Source organism: Scheffersomyces xylosifermentans, assembly GCF_036884685.1.
Source record: "Scheffersomyces xylosifermentans strain CBS 12540 chromosome Unknown RJT20scaffold_7, whole genome shotgun sequence".
Taxonomy (NCBI): domain Eukaryota; kingdom Fungi; phylum Ascomycota; class Pichiomycetes; order Serinales; family Debaryomycetaceae; genus Scheffersomyces; species Scheffersomyces xylosifermentans.
In genome coordinates, this window is record NW_027042945.1 from 92,209 (window position 1) to 115,659 (window position 23,451).

At 40.8% G+C, this 23,451-nt stretch overlaps 6 protein-coding genes across 6 annotated transcripts; 3 read left to right on the top strand and 3 right to left on the bottom strand. All coding sequences in view use genetic code 12, as the record gives it.

The window, feature by feature from the left end:
• Nucleotides 1–1,037: 1,037 nt before the first annotated feature.
• Nucleotides 1,038–2,252, top strand: RJT20DRAFT_35 (purine-nucleoside phosphorylase; the record flags this gene model as incomplete). The annotated part of the gene is made up of 1 exon (XM_064919798.1): nt 1,038–2,252. The coding sequence occupies one exon, from the start codon at nt 1,038–1,040 to the stop codon at nt 2,250–2,252; it is 1,215 nt and encodes a 404-aa protein (XP_064772251.1).
• Nucleotides 2,253–3,392: 1,140 nt separating this feature from the next.
• Nucleotides 3,393–4,977, top strand: RJT20DRAFT_56752 (purine-nucleoside phosphorylase). Its single transcript, XM_064920728.1, has one exon. It carries the CDS (start codon nt 3,592–3,594, stop codon nt 4,810–4,812), a length of 1,221 nt encoding a protein of 406 aa, XP_064772252.1. The 5' UTR covers nt 3,393–3,591; the 3' UTR covers nt 4,813–4,977.
• A 374-nt stretch (nt 4,978–5,351) lies between these two features.
• Nucleotides 5,352–11,493, bottom strand: BEM2 (Bem2p; the record flags this gene model as incomplete). The annotated part of the gene is made up of 2 exons (XM_064915925.1): nt 5,352–10,716; nt 11,182–11,493. 2 exons carry the CDS (start codon nt 11,491–11,493, stop codon nt 5,560–5,562), a joined length of 5,469 nt encoding a protein of 1,822 aa, XP_064772253.1. The 3' UTR covers nt 5,352–5,559.
• Nucleotides 11,494–14,763: 3,270 nt separating this feature from the next.
• Nucleotides 14,764–16,871, bottom strand: MSK1 (lysine--tRNA ligase; the record flags this gene model as incomplete). The annotated part of the gene is made up of 2 exons (XM_064918861.1): nt 14,764–16,338; nt 16,836–16,871. The coding sequence occupies 2 exons, from the start codon at nt 16,869–16,871 to the stop codon at nt 14,764–14,766; spliced, it is 1,611 nt and encodes a 536-aa protein (XP_064772254.1).
• Nucleotides 16,872–18,593: 1,722 nt separating this feature from the next.
• RJT20DRAFT_56763 (uncharacterized protein) lies at nt 18,594–21,269 on the top strand. The gene has a single exon (XM_064920729.1). It carries the CDS (start codon nt 18,696–18,698, stop codon nt 21,144–21,146), a length of 2,451 nt encoding a protein of 816 aa, XP_064772255.1. The 5' UTR covers nt 18,594–18,695; the 3' UTR covers nt 21,147–21,269.
• On the bottom strand, nt 21,264–22,936 carry RJT20DRAFT_148220 (transcription factor TFIIIC subunit; the record flags this gene model as incomplete). Its single annotated transcript, XM_064918967.1, has 2 exons — nt 21,264–21,890; nt 22,070–22,936. The coding sequence occupies 2 exons, from the start codon at nt 22,934–22,936 to the stop codon at nt 21,393–21,395; spliced, it is 1,365 nt and encodes a 454-aa protein (XP_064772256.1). The 3' UTR covers nt 21,264–21,392.
• Between the last annotated feature and the right edge of the window lie 515 nt (nt 22,937–23,451).

The window sequence follows — 23,451 nt, forward strand, 5'->3', positions numbered from 1 at the left end:
ATGCTGTAAACTGCAAGTTGACGTGGGCGTAAACAGAGCTGAGAGAAGCGATTCGCGGGTTATGAACGCGTCATTTGGACAATGTCACGTTTTAGCAGGTTACAAATTTATGGACTGCACATAGTGTATTGCCTAATTGGGTAATCATATATTTGAGACCTGCACGTTAATTTGAGATCCATACCGCTGTTTCGTAGAAGACCCATACCGCTGTTTTAAAAAGGTTATGTATGCAGGTTTTGTGGATACAACTTGCAGTCTATCAAAATAGCCACCTAAGAAATTTTTGTCTTCGTATTGTGAAAAATATACCTCCATGTGGGGGATAATAGTGGGCCTAGAGGAAGAATTTTATGGCAATCGCTGCTCAAATCCTAATTGCTAACTCCATGGAGTCAAATGGGATGAAGTGGAAATTCCAAAAATGCCATGTCAATGCATGTCGGATGGCCCAAATCATTATCTAAATCCATCATGCCTGATCAGAAATCAGAATCGAACAAGGCTCTGTACGGCACCAAAATCTTTGGGAGTCTTTTGCTTTTGGAATTATTGGAGTAGTACGGTCTACTTTTTTTCTATAATCTGTGTACTATAGTGCGGTTGAATGCACGCATTTGCAAGCTTTTGCAAACTTGGGCAAAGTGAGTTGAAATGAAACTAAAGCTATGATAAAAGCTTGCCCGTCAAGATCGTCTATCGTCGCTGCCTTGCCCATGAAACAAGATGGCCAATTCCCATCTATTTTGTTCCTTTGGAATAAATTCTATGTTTCAAAATATCTCATTGTCACCAAGAAATTTATGTAGATAATTTATCCCCAAAACGATAAGCTTGCCAAGATTCTTGGCACTTCGAGGTACAATATATTTGCCGTAGTCCATAGACAATCATTTGGACGGAGCCAGTGAAATTTCTCTGGATTGATAGCCAAAGGATAGTCAAAAGGGAACAGTATATAATGGTGGCTTAGTCACCACTTCCTCTTCCTTGAATTCTTTTTGGTTTAGTGAAAATCCAAGAGTTAAGCATTTAACATGAGAACATCGAAGTTTTTTGCATTCAATATTTTGGCCGCAATAGCTGCAGCACAGCCTTTTTCCATTTCTAAGCGTGAGGTGGCTTCAGGTGATAACAGTACTGTAACATTAGCGACTACTTCTAATAATGACTTCCAGACTAGTTATGGTAAGCCCTTCGCTATTTTCAAGCCTAAAGTATTCATTGTCTCTATGTTTGAATTGGAAAGAGACCCTTGGTTAGAAGCTTTAGACTTCGCACATAATATAACCATCCCAGGATTATCTCCCATTTATTCTACCATCTATTGTACTACTAACTATACTATTTGTCAAGCAACTGCAGGAGAAGGAGAAATTAATGCTGCATCTTCATTAACTGCATTAACTTTGAATCCTTTGTTCGATCTTTCCAAGACATATTGGTTATTGGCTGGAATTTCTGGCGGTGAGCCAACCCAAGTTACTACAGGATCTGCAACATTCGCTAAGTACGCTATTCAAGTTGGTTTACAGTATCAAATTGATTATCGTGATTATATCAACACAGATCCTAACTGGCTTACGGGATATATTCCATATGGAGCTGACAATCCTTACTCTTATCCAGGGAATGTTTATGGAACTGAGGTATTCGAATTAAATGAGAAGTTAAGAGATAGAGCTTTAGAGTTGGCTTCCAGCGTTGAGTTGGATAACGGTACCGCCAAGAACGAAGAATTTCGCCAATTGTATAAAGAAGAGGCTGCTACAAGCCCTCCAGCCGTTGTTGGTTGTGATGTTTTAACCTCGGATAACTATTTTACAGGTAATGTATTAAACGATTACTTTGCCAATCTCACCAAATTGATGACAAACGGCAGTGCTACCTATTGTTCTACCGCACAAGAGGATAATGCCTCTTTGGAAGTTTTCACCAGAATGGAAAAATACGGTCTCATTGATTACGAAAGAATTGTTGTATTAAGAACAATCTCGAATTTTTCCAGACCGCCTCCATCAATGGCAAATGATACAGTCAAATTCTTCACTGATACCGATAAAGGTGGTATCGGCCACTCCCTTACCAATTTGGTCAACGCCGGATTCCCCTTCATCCATGATGTTATCTCCCATTGGGACGATGTGTATGAGAGTGGTGAGAAGTACAAGGCAGAGAACTACTTGGGAGATATTTTTGGAACTTTAGGTGGTAAGCCTGATTTTGGTAAAGATAGCTTTGAAGTGGCATAAGCGACCGACTCAGACAAGATACGGAGTGTGAGGGGTACAAGTGGAGCCTCACACCAAATCTTTTTGTTAAGAGCCTGCTTGATAGAGAGAACAATGACTACGACCTTGATTGAAAATCCATTGAAAATGCCTTATCGATATCCAATTAAACACACCCCCTATCGAAAAAGGAATCCCCCATTCTTCTTATCATCAGAATCTTAATGGCCTCGAAAACGTCCATTTAAAAAATTTACTAGAAAATAAAAAATATTTGACGTCCATCATTTTTGGGTCTTTCCGAAGGAACAAGGAGTAGGGAGGTCTCGAATTGTGAATAGGAGAAATTTAGACATTCCAGAAAGGTCTAGGTTTGTGCTCTATAGCAATGAAGTTCGAATTGCCCTTTGGTATACCCCGTAGAGACCGTAGAATCTTAGCAACCGTATGAACCGATGGTACGGTTGGATGTTATTCTCCCACAAACACCGCAGTCCGGCGACTGGAAATTTGTAGAAAGCATGAGGAGCACAGAACGTCGAACTTGCGGCAAACGGCTCCTTTCGGTTCTCAGCCTTCGTCCATTGTAGTAATAGCAGACGGCATTATTTTCATGAAAGTTCACCGAGGCTTGCCGAAGAGTTGGCCGATTTCTCTCTTCTCTGGGCAATTGGCAACTCAACGTCACCAGTCGTACATCACTTGACGTCCGCTTGCGCTATACTACAACAACCCCAAGTCAATGCGGACCCATTAAAACATTCGCCGTAGGTATCGTGCTCCCTCTCCATGCTATGGCATCGCATCCAAATATGAAATTCCTGAAATTCCCGTATTTTCCACTGCTACATTCTCTCACCTGCCTATTTGGGCGAATATCTCCACCAACTAGGGCAACGGAATTCTGGCAGCACATAGGTAGACAAGATGGGGCCAAAATAGTGTTATGTTTGTGGCCCATGATTCTGCTTTACCCCCAGAGAAGTCAAAAAACCATGCACAAGAGATAACAACATCGGAAGTAGTTAATTAATTGGCAAGCTCCGAATCTGACCAAAAGGGAAATATTGACTTGAGCTGCATTATTGGTATTCTCAATTGGTCTAAGTGCATTGATATTGCTGCGAACAGTGGTACTAGTAGCACTTGATATTATTATTAATATGCATCCGTTTCGTATATATGAAGCGCATAGGGGAGATGGATCCGGTTGGCCAATCTCTGGTTTTTGGAGAAATTCCAATCTGATCTACGGTGTTGGAGATACTTATATAAGGGTGGTTCCCCCGGCATTCGTAGAAATGAAGTTTTCTGGTGATTTCTTGTCTTTTCTTTTCTGTCCTTCAAGCAAATAATCACAATGAAGTTCGGTCTCGTTTGTGCTGTCGGTTCAGTTTTATCCACTGTTTTAGCTCAACCATTGTTTGAGAAGCGTGCTATCAACGAAACTGCTTTGGAAGATGCCATTCCTGCCTCTACTGGTGCCAAGGGTGGAGACAACATCCAAGCCAGCTACGGTAAGCCATTCGCTATCTACCAGCCAAAGGCCTTTGTTGTCTCTATGTTTGAGTTAGAGAGGGATCCATGGTTGGAAGCTTTGGACTTTGTTCACAACATCACCCTTCCAGGTTTGTCCCCAATCTACCCAACAGTTCACTGTACCACTAACTACACTATCTGTCAAATCACCACTGGTGAAGGTGAGATCAATGCTGCTGCTTCCGTCACTGCTTTGACCATGAACCCATTGTTCGACTTATCCAAGACCTACTTCTTAATTGCCGGTATTGCTGGTGGTGAGCCAAAGTACACTACTATTGGTGGTGTCACTTTCGCCAAGTATGCTGTCCAAGTTGGTTTGGAATACCAATTCGACTACACAGACTACCACAACACCAACGCTAACTGGACTTCTGGTTACATTCCATACGGAACTGACAACCAAGACACTTACCCAGGAAACGTCTACGGAACTGAAGTTTTCGAAGTCAATGAGAAGTTGAGAGACAGAGCTGTTGAGTTGGCTTTGAAGGTTGACTTGAACAACGGTACTAAGCAAAACGCTGCTTTCAGAGCTTTATACAATGAAACTGCTGCATCTTCTTTGCCATCTGTTTACAAGTGTGATGTCTTAACCTCCGACAACTACTTCACTGGTAACGCTTTAGGCGACTACTTCGCCAACCTCACCAAGTTGATGACCAATGGCAGTGCTACATACTGTTCCACCGCTCAAGAAGACAACGCCTCTTTGGAAGTCTTCACCAGATTGGACAAATACGGATTAGTCGACTTTGACAGAGTCATTGTCATGAGAACCATCTCTGACTTCTCCAGACCACCTCCATCTTTGTTCAACAACACCGTGAAGTTCTTCTTCGACTCCGACCAAGGTGGAATTGGTGCCTCTCTTGACAACTTGGTCCTCGCAGGTACCCCAATTATTCATGACATTCTTACTAACTGGGATAAGGTTTACGAGAGCGGTAAGAAGTACTCTTCTAAGAACTACGTAGGTGACATTTTCGGCACCTTAGGTGGTGAGCCAAACTTTGGTAAGTCTTCTTTCGACATCGCATAAGCTTTGTTACACTACCACTAAATACCCCTATTTCTTCTTCCGTCATAAAATTTCCCTTTCGATGGACACTTGTGTCCCTGTGTTTCTGTCTATAGTTCACAATTCATGTATTACCACCATACTAGCCGACAAATGTCGTTGTAGCAATCACGATCCTTATGTATATCTCCACAGCTTACAAGAATCCCCCTTGCATATTTTTCGCACTCGAAATTTTTTTGCAACTAAAAGTAACGCCAAGAATAATATGTCAAACATTTTATGGGGTGGGAAGATGAGGTCTCGTATCATAACTCAAGGGGGGCGAAGGTTGTGGATAGATTTTCTCTGACTTGGGTTGGACATTGCCACTTATTTTAGAGTAAATTGCAAGCCGGTTGAAATTATGTCGTTCATCCTGACGAAGGTAGTTTGGAGATTGGTATCCTTCGAAAATGCAGGTACCATGTATGCATGAGAGCATAAAATAGTTATGTAAAGTATATATAAATATTATTATTAGTATTATTATTATTTTAATACGGTGTAAAATGATATAGCTGTCTGTTATTATTACTACGCTACGAAATTGGTACAAAAAATACCGATGAATAAATAATAGACGTAGTATTAATATTAATGATATGGCGAACAACTACATAAAGAGATAAATATTCGTGCAGGCAAGAAATAAAGGTGGCATTAATGGTACAGCACAAAAACGTTATGTGGAAGTGTCTTCAAAGACTCTGGAATGGGATGCATCATTTACTCATTTTTGATCATGGAACCAATCACAACATCGTTGAAAACGTAGTCAAAATTCAAAATAAGTTTCTCTAAGATGGAATTCATAAAACCGAAGTTGTTGATTAAAGACTCTAAGTTACTTGCCTCCGTTAAGGCAGGCCCGATGACGGTGGCCAAGTTTGATGACGTCATCTTATTGTCTTCACTGAAGTGGCTGACCTTCTGTAAGTGGCTCAAAAGCAACTTCAATGTGTTGTAGTTGAAGAATGGCAATGTCTTCAAGATCTCCTTATATTTGTCTAAGGTCTTATATTCATCTTCAGGCTCTGCTCTGTTGCTCTCTTCTTTGTTTAATGCAAAGAATGCGCTGATAACATTATCCGATAGCAAAGCATCGGGTAATTCTCTGAAGAAAGATTTGACGACACTCGTCAATGTGTGGGTGTCGTACACTTTCTCATTCAAGTTAAGACTTCCAGTCCTGTCAATAATTGCCTTCACACTAATCAATTCACTCATGGAGGAACTGATTCTGTAGATTCCAACATCCTTCAATCCTTCAGTTTCAATTTCGTCGAAAATCATTTCCAAGAAACGAGGGTAAGTTGACTGTTCTCTGGCACATATAACAGAAATTGGAATACCAAATGTTGTGTTTGTGTAAACGCCCTTCACATTGAGAGTCCTTGAATAAAACCAATGTCTATTGGCATAGTTCAACTTTACCATCCATTGGTTTAAGTCATCTTCGCTTGGGGCCTGAAAGAAGAAATCCTCTCCTCCATTTTCAGAATCAACTTTGAAGCACAAAGGCAATAAATAAACCGGGAAAATCTTCTTTCCCTTCAAAGATACAACAGCAAATGGCTTCTGCTTAGTTTCAAATTGTAAGTCAGGGTTAGGTAATTCGTCTATACCAACTTGTCTCTCAGCACTGTTGTAGTTGGAGACATTAAGCGAGAATGGTCTAGTTTTAGTGAACAAGCCGCTGATCTTGAAACGCGAAGAGGAATTTGCCTTGTATGAGATCGATTGTCTCTTGACATTAGAATTAATTGGCTTCTTGCTCTGAATAGCTGAATTTCCTCCAGTAGTGGCACTGGAGCCTCCAGTTGGTACTAATTTGCTCTCTCTGAGCAGCTTCTTCTTATTATCTAGAACAAGGAGTTTGCGCTGTTCGTGTAAGACAGCTTTGAACAACTTTGCCCTGTCCTTATCCAAGAAAGTAAACTCACGGAGACTCTGGTTATCAACAAGAGATTCATCCAACTTCAAGAGGAAATCGAATTCTCTGGAATCGTAATACGTGAAATCCGGTGCTTCGGAATTGTCTAAATCTTCCACGCCTAATTCCTTTATAAGCTTGAAAATCAAGTATCTCTTGTTAAAGTTGATCAGATCTTTATAGAATGAAGGGCACTTGTTGGTCTCGATTATGTTTTGAATGATCCAACCAAAGCAAGGTAACAAAGGCTCTCCACTTTGTAAATCAGAAGCAGTTACCTTAACGGGCAACAACAGGTTCAAGTCATCATATGAGGAGGTTGGTGGCGTACTCGTGTCATCACCATTGAGCGTGCAGGAGGCCTTGATCCAAAGGTTAGTGAAAAGACGACTTTCGGGAGAATAGATGACATTAGTGATTGCTGTTTCGATACAAGAAGGAATATTACCCCTTCCACCTTCGAAAACAAACTGATTGTCGCTCATCTTCAACTTGGAAATTTTACACATAATCAATAAAGTCTTCATTCTGTCCAATCTCTCTTCCACAGTAATGTTAAGATCCGTTAACTGAATCAAAATATAGGAACGGAATTTGAAATACAACTTGAATAGTTTACGGAAAACCAAGGGAAACTTCTTAAGAATCAATTGCCTTTCCGTTGGCTCCACAAGTGTTTCGAAAAACGTGAAAACATTTGAGATGACCATCTGTTCTTCTGGAACAGAAGACTTTTGCAAGTTGAATTCAAACAACCCATTTGCTTCATACACGGTCTCAATTATCTTGTAAACTCTGATCCAATCTTCAGCTTTAATTCCCTTATAGAAAACAGTGAGAAGTTTATTGAACTTATGAAGGAACTTCTCAATCTTCGAAACATTCTTGTGAGATGGTAAGTTTCTATTCATAGGCACCTCGTGTAGTGAGTTATTAAACTTAAATTCCTTGATGATGTATTCATCAAATTTCAGAATCTCAATAGGTCTGTATGTTTTCTTCACGAAGAGCTTCTTCAACTTTTTATAGTAGTTGACTAAACTTTCAAAGGACTTCTCGAGTGTAGCATCAATCTTGTTAGAATTGTACCACTGCAAGATTTCGTTGCTGAAAAGTTTAAGCAACTTGATAAGAATCTTCTTATTACCCAAATCAAGCAGGAAATTGGAGTAGAAATTGTTAATCAACACAATCAAAACCTTCAAGATATTGATTTGAATCTTAAGCAATAACTCGTAATCAACATCACCCAATTCATTAAGGTCCACAGTTGCATCTAAGTTCCAATTGGGGAATTCCAAGTGTTGTGGACGGTATTCTGGGTTGTTCTCGAAGTATTCTTTCTTCATTACAGAGATCACTGCATTTCCTGAGTTGATGAAACGGAGTGCAAGTTTGTCAAGTAATTCCTTAGTGGTGATAAAAGAATTGTAATTCAAGAGGAACACAAAACGATACTCCGTCAAGTCGAGATTAATATCATGGTCAAAATAACGTACATCAATAAGCAACAAATCGATCAACTTATCGATGGTAGCATATTTTGGAATGAAACGAAGTGGATGGTCAAGAGTTTGCGATGTAGTGTTGGCACCATTGGTCTCTCCTTGAATAGTATTCCTGTTGACAGCTGGGCTGTTAGCGGTTGCCTTGGGTGACATAGTAAAATTAGCAAATTTATCAGAATTCAAAATATCATCAACGTCAATTCCCAATCCTGGAACGTCGTCATCAACGTCCACATTGTCAACGTCGTCTATAGTAATGTAAGTTGTATTGTTGGCCAGATCTACTTCACTCACAAAATCGTCAACTCTAAATGTCAACTCGTCGTCTATAATGTAATTGTATTTGTTAGTCGATGCCTCGAGACGCTGGTGTACAGAGTCCTCGTGAGATTTTGCAAGGTCGTCATACTTGGCTAAGTTGATCTTGAAGTATTTGTCATTAAAAGAGGGAATTCTGGCAGCAGGATTATGTTCATTTATGGCTGTCATTGCTGATGAACTCTTTAGACCAGGAGTCGAAGGCGCAGTTGAAGGACCTAAGTTATCATTTGCAGGCATTCCTGCTTCGATCTCTGTAGTCAATGACGCGGAAGAACCTGTTGATGGAATAGAAATATTTGAAATGTTCAAGTTTCTAGCAAAGTTGAGTTCTAAGGAGTTAGGAACAGGGGTTCTGTCGGTCTTTAAATATGCTTCTGGCAAATCTGGTTCCAAGTTGAGGGATAAATGCATGATCTTTTCCAAGTTCACTGAATCGCAGTTGAGCTCAATTAACTTTAAAAGCTTTTCAGTGAGATGAGTCGTACCAAGACCACTGCTTAAATTACTGCTGTTACTCTTTCTCAGCATTCTTGCATCATCGTGTGGTGGTGGAATAGGTTTGCCATCCTCGTTAGCACCTAAATAAAGAACTTGATTCAAACTTTCATTTGAAAATATGAAACCCATCGAATCGTATCTTCTGAGAACGTCATCATTGTAGTTGATCACATCGTAATAATTGGTTAAGTTCAGAAGATACTCATTCCAACGATTAAAAGAGTAGTTAATACGCTTCCAGATACTCTCAAGTTCGAAAATGTCTGTTGTGGAGTTGTTGTTAATAACCAAATCGCCAAAATATGGAATTACCTTCTCCTTGGGGTAAATCTTACCTAAGCCCCTAGGTGCCATGATATGGTACGAATCCTTGAAATTAATCGAGTCTCTGAGCTCCTCCTTTCCTGGAGATGAAGGAGAAGAGCCATGAAGCTTTTCGGGGGATCCATTAGCCAAGTGACGACGGTCGAGTTCAAAAAGGACAGGAGACCAATCATTCTTAAGTAATTTGATGTAATTTGGAGAAACTAATGACCATATTTTTGTCAATCTGAGAACTGGTTGAGACAAGATAATTGACGAGATACCCAACCAAGAGGACATATTTCCGCTCTTGTCAAGTAAGCATCCTAGGTCGATCCACTTCTCAAGTAAGCGAGCCTTTCTTTCGAGAGTCAGGGATGAAAGCAGTGGAGTTGATGAATGCTCGACGAAGATGTGGTTGACTAACAATCTGGATAAATAATGGATATGATGGTCGTTGTTGAAAATGAGTGGATTCTTCTTGTAGAAGTAGTCAGCTGAACCGTGGTCATACAGTGCCAGATCAAAATAGCCATTGATCGACAGGAATAATAAAAGGGACTTATCAATATTCAGGTTCCAATTCTGGAAGAAACGGAGATCAATCGCAGAAATTGTTTGCACAAATTCTATCAAGTTTATGTCCTTCATAAAAACCATGGAGTTCAAGTCTTGGAATGGATTGATGTCCATCCATGCTGACGAAGAAAGGGTGAGTCTGTCGTTATTCACTAAGTTAATGAGCGACTGCTGTTTGTGGAGCATTACTTTCTTGAACTTCAGAATACGTGCCAGCTCTATTTCAGTTGTTTCAGCATCACCCAAAATCTCAAGAATACGCAAGATGAATGGCGCAATGTCCAGCTTGAGGAGAAATCCATCAAAGTTTTCCTCAACATTGTAAAGGATCTTAAGTACCCTGTCGATCACCACACTCTGATTGAAGTACCCTTGGAACTTCTTGGTGTAAAGAGAGGCGAGGAAATCGGCTACTAGCCTTAAGATTTTGCCAAATGATGGGAAAATAGGAAGGATATTAATGAGATCAACTATATGAGCATTATCTGCTTCTTCCACGTCGAAAAGAATGAAATGGAGAAGTGATTCTATGGAGTTGGGAGTAGATGAAGGCGAAGTTTCAGAAGATTGGCAGATTGACGCTATAGATGTTATAAATGTATGGGATTTGAAGTCAAATGAAAGATCTGGATGAGGGAGTTTGGTCGAGAAGTATGTTATAGTAAAGAATGCATCATCATACTTTTCATCTACGTTGATCTGTGGAGTGGCAGCTGGCGTGGCGAGTGATTGGTATTGTTGCTGGTGGGCGTTAGATGAGTTGGCAGTTGAAGAAGCCCAGGTATTCGTAGTATTATGGCTGTTTGTATTGGTATTTGTCATGCTGTTTTTATTACTATTGCCGGTCACCATGCTATTCGTTGTATTGCCACTAATGTTCTGGTGGTAATTGTCTGGATTACCATTTCTGTTCTCATTGATTGACCTTTGAAAGCCTTCTTCATCTTCGTCATCTTCAGGAACTTCTGGAGGTACCCTATACTTCAGGGGCAGAGCTGACGTTGTCAAAGCTGCACCACCCTGCAAGGGCTGAACTCCACTCAGCGGTATTGGCGCCGGAGCTCCTATGTCATGAATGGTCAAGTTCGAGCTATTGGCGTTCTTGAATACTTCTGAGCCTGAAGAAAGAGAGGCTGTAGATAAATTGGCAGCTTTGATTTGTTCAATTGGATTTAAAGCAGTATTTCCATTGCTGCTATTGATTACTGGAAGCAAATCATCATTGCTTTCGCTTCCATTCATTCCAAATCCTCCATTTAAGGTATTAACACGGAAATTCTTGATATTCAAAGCCGGATTGGGCTTATATAAATACAAATGTGATCCCTTGAGTTCCACACGAACCAATCTGAGTGTCTGGTCGCTGATTTCACTTACTGTGCTGGAATTAACTATACCGTTTAACCATCCGTTTTTCACGAGTCTTGTGTCGTAATCGTGCTTTACCAAACCGTAGACACTTTTTGGTGTCGAAGTTGAAATAGAAACCGATGATCTCAGTCTGATATGGCCACTCATATGACGAGAAGAAGTATAGTCATGGGTGGTTGAAGTAAAGACCGAACCGGCGGATGATGCTTTTACTGAGTCGGTTGTTCCGTTGAGAGTTGAATAATCGTCATGGAATTCTTCTGAAATCGACTGTGGAGTATCATGATAAGCCGATTCTACGTCGCTCTGATTGCCAGTATAGCTGGAGTTATTGTGCTGAGCGGAAGACGATTCGAAGTGAGCTCCCGACGAGAAAAGCGACGGTGAATTTGAAGCCGAGATGCTCTTCCGCTTATCACGGTCCTTTCTCAGGGTCCAGATCTTTCTCATGATGGCTGTAGTGATGTGAGTGTTTGAGGGAGTGTTTCTGTTAGTTTCTAGGGGAATTGGAGTTGAGCTGGCGTGGTGTATCAACAACGAATGTATTCTTTAGAAGTCGTATCGAGATCTGCAAGGGAAACCGAGGCTAATTCGATAATTTTGATTCCCGACAACTGGTATTTGGCAGAGGAGTTCCCAAAGTTGATGTGACACTCGGAAGCTGTGTTTCTACGTTTCCAACCACTTCTTTTGTGATTTTTAGTGGATAAAACTGGTGGTTGTTGTCACTGTTTGGATGTTGTCTGTTTCAGTTTTTGTCGTTTGTCGTCTCCTTGAGAATTACGTGTCTATGCCGCTAGGAAGAGCAGGCAAATGGGTGGTCCAAAGGCTGGGACGGATGAGAGGGCTGAACCACTGGAATGTGCCCGAGTTGTGATGGTTATGAATGGCAATCACTAAAAAGACACGACAACACTGGGGAAGAAAGAACACAACTCACTTAAAAACATAAACTTGAAAAGCGTATGGTTGAGTTGTGTCTGATTTTCAGGGTAGATATTTTGAGACGGGAAACAGTGTCGGAGGGGGGAGGGAGTAGAGTGCAGACGCAGAGGGAACGGTGGGAGAGGACGAAAATAATTAATTACAGGAAGAGTAAATAATAATAAAGAAGTGGAATAAACAGCAGTAGTTGGAAGAAAAATAAAAGGCAGGCATGGGAAAAATAAAATTAATAAATAAATAAAAAATAGGATTATTAATTGGGAAACGAGGAACAGCGATGGAGAATAGGGTATGGAGTAAGATCGTGATAGTGATGGAATCACAATGGTAAATAACAAGAATGGAAAATATTAAATCGGATTAGACATTTGGTGAGCTAACGGGCAGTGATACAAAAATGAGAGGCTCAAGCTCAATAAACAAAGAGATCTAGTTACTGGAGCGAATGTGACTACTGGTGTGATAATGCCATTGATAAGCATTGTTCTACGGGTGTCACAGTTTTGTGGACCCTGGAAATTGCAATCAACCCCCCAGTCGCAGGGTTCACTTGGCCCTCTCCTGGTGTTGTGGTGGTTTGTGATGTGGTTGTTTTGCTCTGTTATGTTATGTTTATGCTGTCCCCTTACCTACCCTACCACCCTACTAGTAGTCTCCTGATCCATCATCAGTTCACTATGTGCCATTTCTCCAATCGCAAGCGACAATTTTTTAACTTTGATATTTCTGGGGCGGAATTTCACCAGAAACAGCGTTTTACAGCTTCCCTTCTTCGGTGGTGCATGTCTGCATTGGGATGTTGCCTGGAACAAGCCCGACACTAACGACAAGGGTCTATCTCCATATCACTGAATAGGTGAAGCCAGTGTTCCTGATCACAGGGCTCAGTTTGATTCCGCTACCAGATACCTACCAAAATGTCAGAACCATCTCCAACGCCAACTTCGAATCTCGGCCTCTTCTACCGTCATTATTGCTATCCGCTTCGTGACGCCCTGAGTTACCAGACGATGGCGATTTCTGACGGCTAGCCGTCTGCAAGAAATGTCCGATCCCAGTTTGCTCCACTGATGAATTCATGGCTCCATCGGGAAATGTCGTATATGGATTGACCAATTCTGTGCGTACGGCAGTAGGATGTACGTACTCCTACATGATAGTGTTCTAGGATAGCTATATTTTCTCCTCTAGTAACCAACTGAGTTGTTTCGGTATACCAATTACAAAACCCGTGATTGTCCACCTCATATCTGATACACGCCCCTGGTTTGGTTCACACCCGTACCTTAGAGGCCCTGTTTTTGTTGTTGGCGACTACCTCGTCTATGAGGCATTGGTGGAGGCTGGGCTGTAAACGTAAGGTCCCAGGCAAGAAAAATCGCACAAGCCGTGAGGGTGCTACGATGTCAGCAGCTACTTGTGCAAGCTAACCGTTCTAATTCTGCGTCATGCAATGTTAGTCTATTGACGCATACAGCTTTTTCGTCACATTGGTTGGCACTAACAGGGTCTTTCCTTTACTTGTTTCCAGAACCTTACTGCTTGATCTAGGAATAGGACCCCTGCTCTCTGAGCCTATCAAAATGTCTTGGGCACGTAAATCGCTTTTACGTGTTTATTTTTTATGCTTGTGAATACCAACTTAGCTGATCTAGTGTCTGCGTTACGGCAAAAGAACTAGCGACGTGTCGTCCACAATAACTTTATTTCTCGGCTTCTTATATGCAGGTGTTGAAACTCAAAAACAACGTACAACGGTACCTACTATTGTTTTTAAACCTCTCGCCACATGTAAGTGTCATGTAACTGTCAGTCTTGCGACGGCGCTGTTGCGTTCAGTAGGTCATCTTAAAAAACTGCTATTCTCTGTTTATCTCAAATAGCTGTCTTGTTGGAAGTCGTCCCTCAGCCCCATATTTGTTGCTCGCTTCCTGTGCCCCAGTTTTCTGTACATAATTTTATGTCGTAGCTACGCATCGGTTTTGTCAGCTGCGGACTCTGATTTGCAAGATAATATGCCTGTGCTGCTTTTTGCAGACACACTTTGATTTCTATTCATGTGATTATATTTGAGGAGGGTTGCTTTGTTCACATTCACTTTCTTTGTTGTTATCACTGATGTTGTTGTTGTTACCTGGTATCCCGCTGATGTCTAATACTACGAGTTTCATTTGGTGATCTGGTGATAAACTTTGGCTGTATAACGTGACTCTTCTTTTGTCTTGTGCAGCTAAAGTTGATACTGGTGAGACTTCATATTTGTGAGAGGAGCTCCTCTTAGTCATATAATAGGTACTGTATTATTCTCAATTGGGCAAACCGATCTCGTTTTAGTGGATCTGGTGCCGTTGAGACTGGGATTCTTGCAATCTTGACGGCCCCTCACAATGAGGTGGTTATGGCGAATCTAATCTTACTTATTTTTCGTCATGTATTCGTATTCATATTTACAAGAATTATCACTTATGTACTCTATTGTTTCTTGACATCTCGTAAGTTTCCGAATGGCAACACTGAGTCTATCCTATCAACACCAGCAAATAACATTGCAAGTCTATCAATTCCACATCCCCATCCTCCGGTTGGAGGCAACCCGTACTCCATGGCCTTTATGTATTCCCAATCAGGAATTAACATTTCATCGTCTTTAAACTGTTCTCTGGCACTCTGCTGAAGCTTGAATTTTTTGAATTGCTCGTAAGGTGAGTTTTCCTCTTCATACGAATTCACATATTCCTTGCCGTTTATGAAGAGCTCGAATCTCATGGAAATATCAAATGCTCTTCCTCCATCATATTCAATCACTGACGACTTTGCTAATGGAGACAACACCGCCGGTTGATTGTAAATGAAAACTGGAGTGTTTTCCACCTCCAAAGAAATTGATTCTAAATATATTCCTGATAAATTGTCTAGTAAGTTAGCAGGTGACTTATTCTTCGGTACTTCTAAATTCAATTTCTCGTAGTACTCGACCAAGTTTGCTGAGTTCAAATCTTGCGGTAATGGAATTCCAGTCTTAGCTTCTAAAGTTGGAAGGAACTCAAATTTGGGGAATTCTACGGTGAAGGTGTTCAACTTGGAAACTGTCAGAGCTATGGATGGAACTTTAGTACTGCTTTTGTGGGACAAGTATTCATGAATGAACTTGAACATTTCCTCAGTAATTTTCATTAAGTCTGGCAAACTAATAAATGACTGATAAAATTCACAACTAGTAAATTCAGGATTATGAGTAGCATCAATTCCTTCGTTTCTGAAGTTATTTCCTATCTCGAATATCCTGTCGAATCCACCAATTACTAGCTTCTTCAACCATAATTCTGGAGCAACTCTCAACTGAACGGCTGCCTCCTCAATATCAGTAGAAGAAATTGCATGAGCTGCCGTTGTGAAGGGCAGAGCATTAGCACCTGTTCCAGGGCCGCTCAATATCGGCGTTTGAACCTCAATAAAGTCCTTCTTTAAGAAGAAATTTCTCATTGCTTGGATGACCCAAGACTTTACTAAGATTGGAATTTGAGAATCCCGGTTTACCAAATAGTTCAAAACTCTTTGCGAGTTGATGTTCTTCCTATCGACAAGATGGTTGGGCATAGCTTTCAAGCATGGGCTTAGTAACTGCAATGGTGCGTTTGCCTTCACTGTCAATTCACCAACATTGGTCACAGAAGCAAAGCCGTGACAGATTATGAAGTCACCTCTTTTGAAGCGCAGATGTATCTCATTGAATTCCTCTACGCTAACATTAATCAATTTGTTGCTAGCCATAATTTGCAATTGTGTACCATCTTGTAATAAGTCGATAAAGTACATTGCTTTACCAGACTTTCTTATAGATGTAATCTTACCTTCAATCACAAATGTTTCATCGGGATACCGTTTATTAGCATAATCCAAGAAATTATGGTTTTCAAAGCGAGTCCTGAATTCAGGTATTCTTGTTATTGTTCCTCCTTCCATTGACCTTCGAGCTGCTCGTATGGTTGGATAGAATTTTGAAGGTTCTATGGCTATCTCTGCCTTTCTGGTTTGGTAGTCCAAACTCTCTATCTCATGTTTAGTGCTTGTATTCGATGTAGAATTGAGCCGCACAGAAGCTTTCAAACAGGTACAAGTGGTGAGAATACCACTCTTTGTGCCTGGTTTTCCTACTCTTCTAGATAGTATGTTCAACATATCTCCCTGGTTTAGAACGAATATTCACTAACGTGTAACCCATTAGTTCATCTTCTATATTGGTGATGTCGCTAGTTGTAAATGTCGGGGCAATGTCGTATTTTGAAAAATTTGTGTGCCGGAGGACTATAGTATGACAAAGCTGGAGGATATGTTATATATAAAATGGGGGGACGGGGGTAGTTGTCGAAAGACCTTGAACTGGGCCTCTCTTTAGAACGATGTGGTGACTTCCAATAGGTTTCATCCATGCCGAGTCGTCTACTTCAATAAATTTGCCGGCAAGTCGTAAACATTCTAAACTATGGATCAAGTAGGTACTATTACATACACTACTCAAAACTAGAACTGTAGTAGTCTCGTACCTTGTTTTTTAAAGTTTGTAAGGAACCACTATACATATCATAGTTTCTCTCTTGTTTTCGTGTATGAATAACCCCCTCCGAAAACAACCATAACCTTTGTGGTTGAACACACAGAACCTAACAAAGAAAACTATATAAAAAGCCGTACCATTAAACTGTTACACTGATAGAATTGATCTCGCTTCTCGGTCTTCGTTATGAGACGCGTATCCATAGCGGAGCAATGTGCTATTCCGAATTCGTGTATAACGGCTTCAATGCAACCTTTTATAGGACATAGCAATTTGCAGCCTACCACAGTGCTCCTATACCTCATTCTTTGCCAATCTGGTATCTCGTACTTAGTCTTATCTCTTCCTTCAACCCTAAGTATACTAACCCTCACACTACCTACATCTCCATTCAGGGTATCCGAGTTCGCTCTCAAGCTCCTATTCCTGTGTCTATATCTTCATTGTTCCTTTTGCTTCTTGTTATGTCGAGGTTTCAGCCATGGGATTGATTCCCATGCCTCGGCTTTGTGTTTGGGAGCCAATGTCATATTCGGCCTTTGTCGCTGTCAACTTGATTACTTGATCTCTTCTTATATTTGATTGAGATTCTTTTGTTGAAGTGTGGATCATGTCTCAGCCTTGGAGGAGACGAGTAGAGAAACTCATTGTAGTTTATCAATTTATCAATTGTGTGGGTAGTTGAGTTTTAATCACCTCTATCGGGGCATTGGCCTTCCATAGACAGGTATGTTACTGGTTCATCTATTATTTAGACATACCTTGAAATGTGATTGTAAGTACGAGCCATGTAACGGCGATCTGTGATCTTCCATCTCCAATAAATGGACTATCCGTTGAATGATCTGCCATGAATTACTGTTAGACTACTGAATCTACTCTATCTACTCAATCTTAAGTCTATATTATGCGTGTACTGAACTGTATCTTGGGCAACTTCCACCATAAAAGGCTAATAATATACAACTACCGAACAATGACTCTATTGAACCTACTCGACGCGGTCTCCTGGTAAGTGCTTAACACTGCTTCCACCACAGTTTCTTACCTTTCTTCAACTCACTCTCATCAAACACCTCTTAATCACCTCTCACTCACCTCTGATCTATGCTAGCTTCTCATTTCAACCCTCTCATTGGTCTCACTTCCTCACTTCGAAGTCGCTTCATTGCCATTCCTCACACTCCATTCGTTTCTCGTTCGTCGCTTCTCGTTTCTCGTTTCTCGTTTCTCATTTTCTCATTTTCTCATTTTCTCATTACTTCTCTTTCTGTGAGACAGTTCACTTTGTTATTGTTTTTGTCGCTGTTCCTGTCTTCTTCTTCTTGTTCTTCATAAAATCTTAATAAATTCTTCTATTCTTTCTTCACGCCCGTGTGAGTAGTTTTCCATTTTTCGGCGTCGCTGATTTAAATATATTTATATTTATAATTGTATTGATTTATTGATATATTTTATATATTTATATATCATAGAGACTCATTATACATATATATATATATATATAGACATCCTCATCCACAGTTTCTTCTTGTGTTTGAGTTTGAGCGTGGGCTTGTTGTTTGTTTAGCTTCGTTTCGTTTCCTTCAATCATATCCCTATCGAGCCAAGCTCCCTTCCCTGTGGATCTCTGACTCGGTATCATACTCCCATCAGACCGAGCCTTCGCCAGTTTCGTTCGATCTTTCGTTCGATTCAGAGAATTTCACCATCCAGATCCCATTCCTTCTGAAGTATCTCCATTAATAGATCCTAGATACTGAAAAGGTTCCCAAATTCTAAGGCTTGTTCCCTGGATTATAGATTTCTAGCATTCAACCATTGCATTCCCTCTCTCGTCATAGCCGCCATGGATTTCGAAGCCTTGGAAGACGCCGACGGCGTCCGTCTCTCGTGGTCCAACCTCCCCAAATCAAGACTCCAACACACCCGTAACATAATCCCCCTCGGTGCCATGTATACTCCCCTCAACAACAAATCGACGGTGACAGTGTTGCCCAAAGAAGAGCTTGTTAGTTGTCGCCAATGCCGTTCGTTCGCCAATCCATTCTCTCCATACGACAAAGAAACATGGATGTGCCGCTTCTGTTCGTTCATAAACAGAATCCTGATGAATCACGTCGATGCAGAGGGCAATCCAGCACTTCCTCCGTGTTTGGCTCCTCAGAATACCACAGTAGAGTACCAAACAGGACGAGTCAGCACTCTTCCTCCCATTTTCTTCTACGTGGTCGATACTTGTTTTGAATCTGAAGATGTCGCTGATGCATTCCAGTCTTTAAAGGAATCTCTAATCGTTTCCTTGAGTCTTCTTCCAGAGAATGCATTAGTCGGTCTTGTAACATTCGGCAAACACGTCCAGATCCACGACTTACTTTCCAACGACAACAGAGCCTATACTTTCAATGGTACCAAAGAGTATACCGTAGACCAGCTCCTGAAATCCTTGGGATTGCTAGCATTGGGCTTATCTGGTAACTACCAAGCCCAGAACAATGGAACAAGTATTGATGGTGTGTTAGGTGTTATTGGAAGAAAGTTTCTCCAACCAGTTAGTATTGTGGAATACCAATTGACCAATATCATTGAAAACCTAGCTACCAACACATTCCCTCACTCGAAATTCAAGGAAAGACCAGCTAGGGCAACTGGATCCGCTCTTAGTATAACATCGCTACTTCTCAATGCATTACTAGGTGACCACATCAAAACTACAGGGGGACACCTTCTTTGTTTCATCGGTGGGGCTTGTACTGTCGGGCCTGGAAAAATTGTTGATAATTTGTTAAAGGAACCATTACGTTCTCATCATGATATAGAACGTGCTCAGCAAGCTACTTTACCACAAGGGCCCAATACTTCCTCAAAAACTAAGGTTGATACTTCGTTGTTCAAGCAGGCCAAAACGTACTACCACAAAGTTACCCAGAGTTTGGTTTCCATGGGATTGAGCTGCAACTTCTTCATTGGATCCTACGACCAAATTGGACTTTTTGAAATGGATGAGATTTGCTACAAGACTGGCGGAGTGGTCGTTATGAGTGACTCTTTCAGCACGGCTATTTTCAAGCAAAGTTTCGTCAAGTTCTTCCGTAAGCAAGATGAAGATAACTCTGAGTACTTAGATATGGGGTTCAATGCCACCTTGGAAGTCAGAACAACTCCAGATCTTAAGATCGATGGCCTTATTGGAAATGCTACTGCCTTACCTGTGAGAAAAGACAATCCAACAGCCGCGAAATCAGTCTCTATGAATAGTATTGGAGAAGGCTCAACTAATTCGTGGAAATTGTGCAATGTGAACCCACAATCAACTTATGCCTTGTACTTCGACAAGTTGGACTCTGGTAATTCGGACATTGCCTCAATTCAATTCCTTTTCCACTACCAGCATCCGAGTGGAGAAATGAGACTTAGAGTCACCACTGTTCCACTATACATAAAGCCTGATGCTGATATGATAAGTTTAGAACAAGGATTTGACCAAGAAGCTGCTGTAGTACTCTTGGCCAGAGATGCAATCAATAAGTTGCAACCAGATAATTCTAATGCAAAGAGTAAGCCTGTGCTAACTCAAGTTGCGGTTGTTAAGAATTTGGATAAGATCTTGATTGATTTCTGTACTAGGGTGTCGGTTTACACGGCTGGAGTGATGGATCTGTTCCGACTCTCATCAACGTATGCTTTATTGCCTCAATTCTTATTCCATTTACGCAGATCACCATTTATCAACGTATTCAACAACTCTCCAGATGAGACAAGTTTCGTCAGACATGTTTTCATGCATGAAGACGTCAACAATTCTTTGATTATGATCCAACCAACTTTATTGTCATATGATGTGGACACTTTTGGGGCAGTCGATGAGACCACTGGTGAACCTAATATCGAACCAGAACCCGTCTTGTTGGACTCACTCTCATTGGGCCACTCTAAAATATTGCTTTTGGATACTTTCTTCCATATTCTTATTCACCATGGATCTAAAGTCGCAGAGTGGAGAAAGGCGGGTTATCATGAACAGCCCGAATATGCTCACTTTAAGGAGTTTTTAGAAGCCCCAAAGAGGGAAGCCATGGAGATATTAATGGACCGCTTCCCTCTACCACGTTTCATCGACTGTGACGAAGGAGGATCTCAGGCCAGGTTTTTGATGGCCAAGTTGAATCCTTCTACAAGTTACGCTACAAATCCTAATCATCTCTACGGTTTTGGAGATAGGTTCGATGTATTCACTGATGACACAAGTTTACAACTGTTCATGGATCATGTTCAAAAAGTTGTCACAGCACAAAAGTAGTCATTTACATTAAAAGATCGCATAGGTGGTGAAGTCCACTTGTATACTATTACCAACACTATTGCTCACTGCCACCCATCCTAGGCTTTTCATAGCTCATGCAGAATTAATAGATTTTAAAATCATCTTCACCGTTTGTACTTCATATCGTAGATACATGAGTCGGTTTACATGTACCTTGTGAAGCGTAAATAGTTAAGTTAGCTCTATATTAAACTGCATTACTTCTAAATCATGTCTATCCAACTACGTCTCAGCCTTCTTCTTCGCATACTTCACGGCTCGCTTGAGGAACAGACTCTGTTTATCTGCTATTTTCCCTTCCTCGGCTACATCAATATCATCTTCATCCTCATTCTCCTCTTTTATCTTTGCTTCGTGAGGGATAATCTTGACATTTTCATTGCAAGTCAAATGTTCTGTGACTTTGCCTATCAATTCCCCGTAATCATCAAATATAAGATCTGTCCCAACTAGTTTTCTCCAGCTGGTTTCGTATATCTTACCATCTATGACGTTAATGTTATTAATAGAATCAGTCGCATTATTCACATCATGAGCACCTTTAGCATTATTATTATTCGACAACTTTATCAACGGCTTTTCATTTGATAATTCTGTAATTTGGAATTGAGCAGAAGGCTTTATAATGTTGACTTTCGACCTTGGAGTTTGTGAATTGCTCGAATCATCGAAGTTTTGGTTTTTTCCTATCATCGGTATGTCGACTGTCACGTAGAAGTCCTGGCTGTTATGTTAGTAAGTTAGAAACAAAGCTGCTTCAGATATGCAGATATACAAGAGCAACTTATAAGCTGCACAACCGAGGTTAAAATGACACTCAATAATCAGTATGCTGTAAGTGCTAATTGTGTATCAGTTTATAAACTCTATGGACGTACCTCAAATTCGTCACCAAGAACTGCTTCTGGACTGGCAGTCTCTGTTATTGGTGTAGGCTCTTTTTGCAGCTTCTTCTCAGCGGCTTCCTTCAATTTCTTCTTCTTCTCGGCTTCGCGCTTCCTATGGGCAATGTCTTCATCGGAGCCAGCTTCCCAAGTTGAGCTGAAGTCCCAGTGCATCTCTTCTCCATCCGTTAAGAAATTGGTTTCACCATTCATCTTGATCTCCCATTTTCCGTTTTCGTTGAGAACGTATTTATCTAATGAACAAGCGCCTGCTCTGAGCGTAGTCATGTTGTCGTCGATGTAATCAGAAACATCCCTCAAACCCAAGAGAGAAGTACCAAGAGCAATCTTGGTGGCTGCATGAGTTATGATCAAAATATTTTCGATTTCAGGGTGGTTTTCCAACTCTGCAAACAAGCGTGGCCAGAATTTCTTTCCTCTTTCAAATATCTCTGGGACTGTTTCTCCATCGGGTGAAGGAATCACGTTAAGAGTGTTGTCCCTGTGCCATTGCTCTTTTGTAACAAGGATGTCTGGGAAGAATTTGGTCAAATCATCATAGTCCGCTGGTAGAGGGATGACTCTTCTGTTCTTACGGTACCATTCACCTACACCTCTCTCTAACGCCACTTTCAATGAGAGCATTTCTGCAATTGGTTTGGCCGTTTCCACGCAACGGTAGAAGGGCGATGAGAGGATAAATTGTGGCTGTTCTAAGGATGGAAGTGATGTCAAGAAGGCGGCCAATTGTTTGGCTTGGTCCACTCCGTGAGGAGCCAATGGCGGATCACTGTGGATTCCAGTTGGGTTTGGCGGATGAGGAGGAGGGAGCCAATTTGCTCTGTAACCGTGTCTGGCGATGTAGATCCTCTTTAGCGTCATAGCTGGTATAGATATTTGGTTCGGATGTTAGCTGCTGTGGTTTGATGGCAGGTACGATGTTATTGCTAAGATACACTGCGAACTGAATCGATTCGCTAAAAGCAATGAAACGATGAGTCAGGTGAGTGGAAGAAAGATACAACAGAAAGACAGTCAAGAAACTTGATGGAACGTTGCAACAAACAAGTTCTTAATAACGATATATGATTATTTGTTTGTATTCTTATGCTGAGCTTTTCACCACAAAGAACAAAGAACAAACAGTATATGAAAATGATTCTCAATCCTATCAATACTTGTAAATCAACAATTTCGTTACCAACAATGACAAAGAACGAAGAAAAAAAGTGTAACCTTATAAATATATCTCTAATCTAAAAATCTATAAAATAGAAACAACGCCTGCCCTATAAAATGAGAAGATGGTGGTATTGTAATATTATAATATTATTATAATACTATGACTGTGTACTATGTACCATGTACCATATACTATATAATAATAGAAATAAATT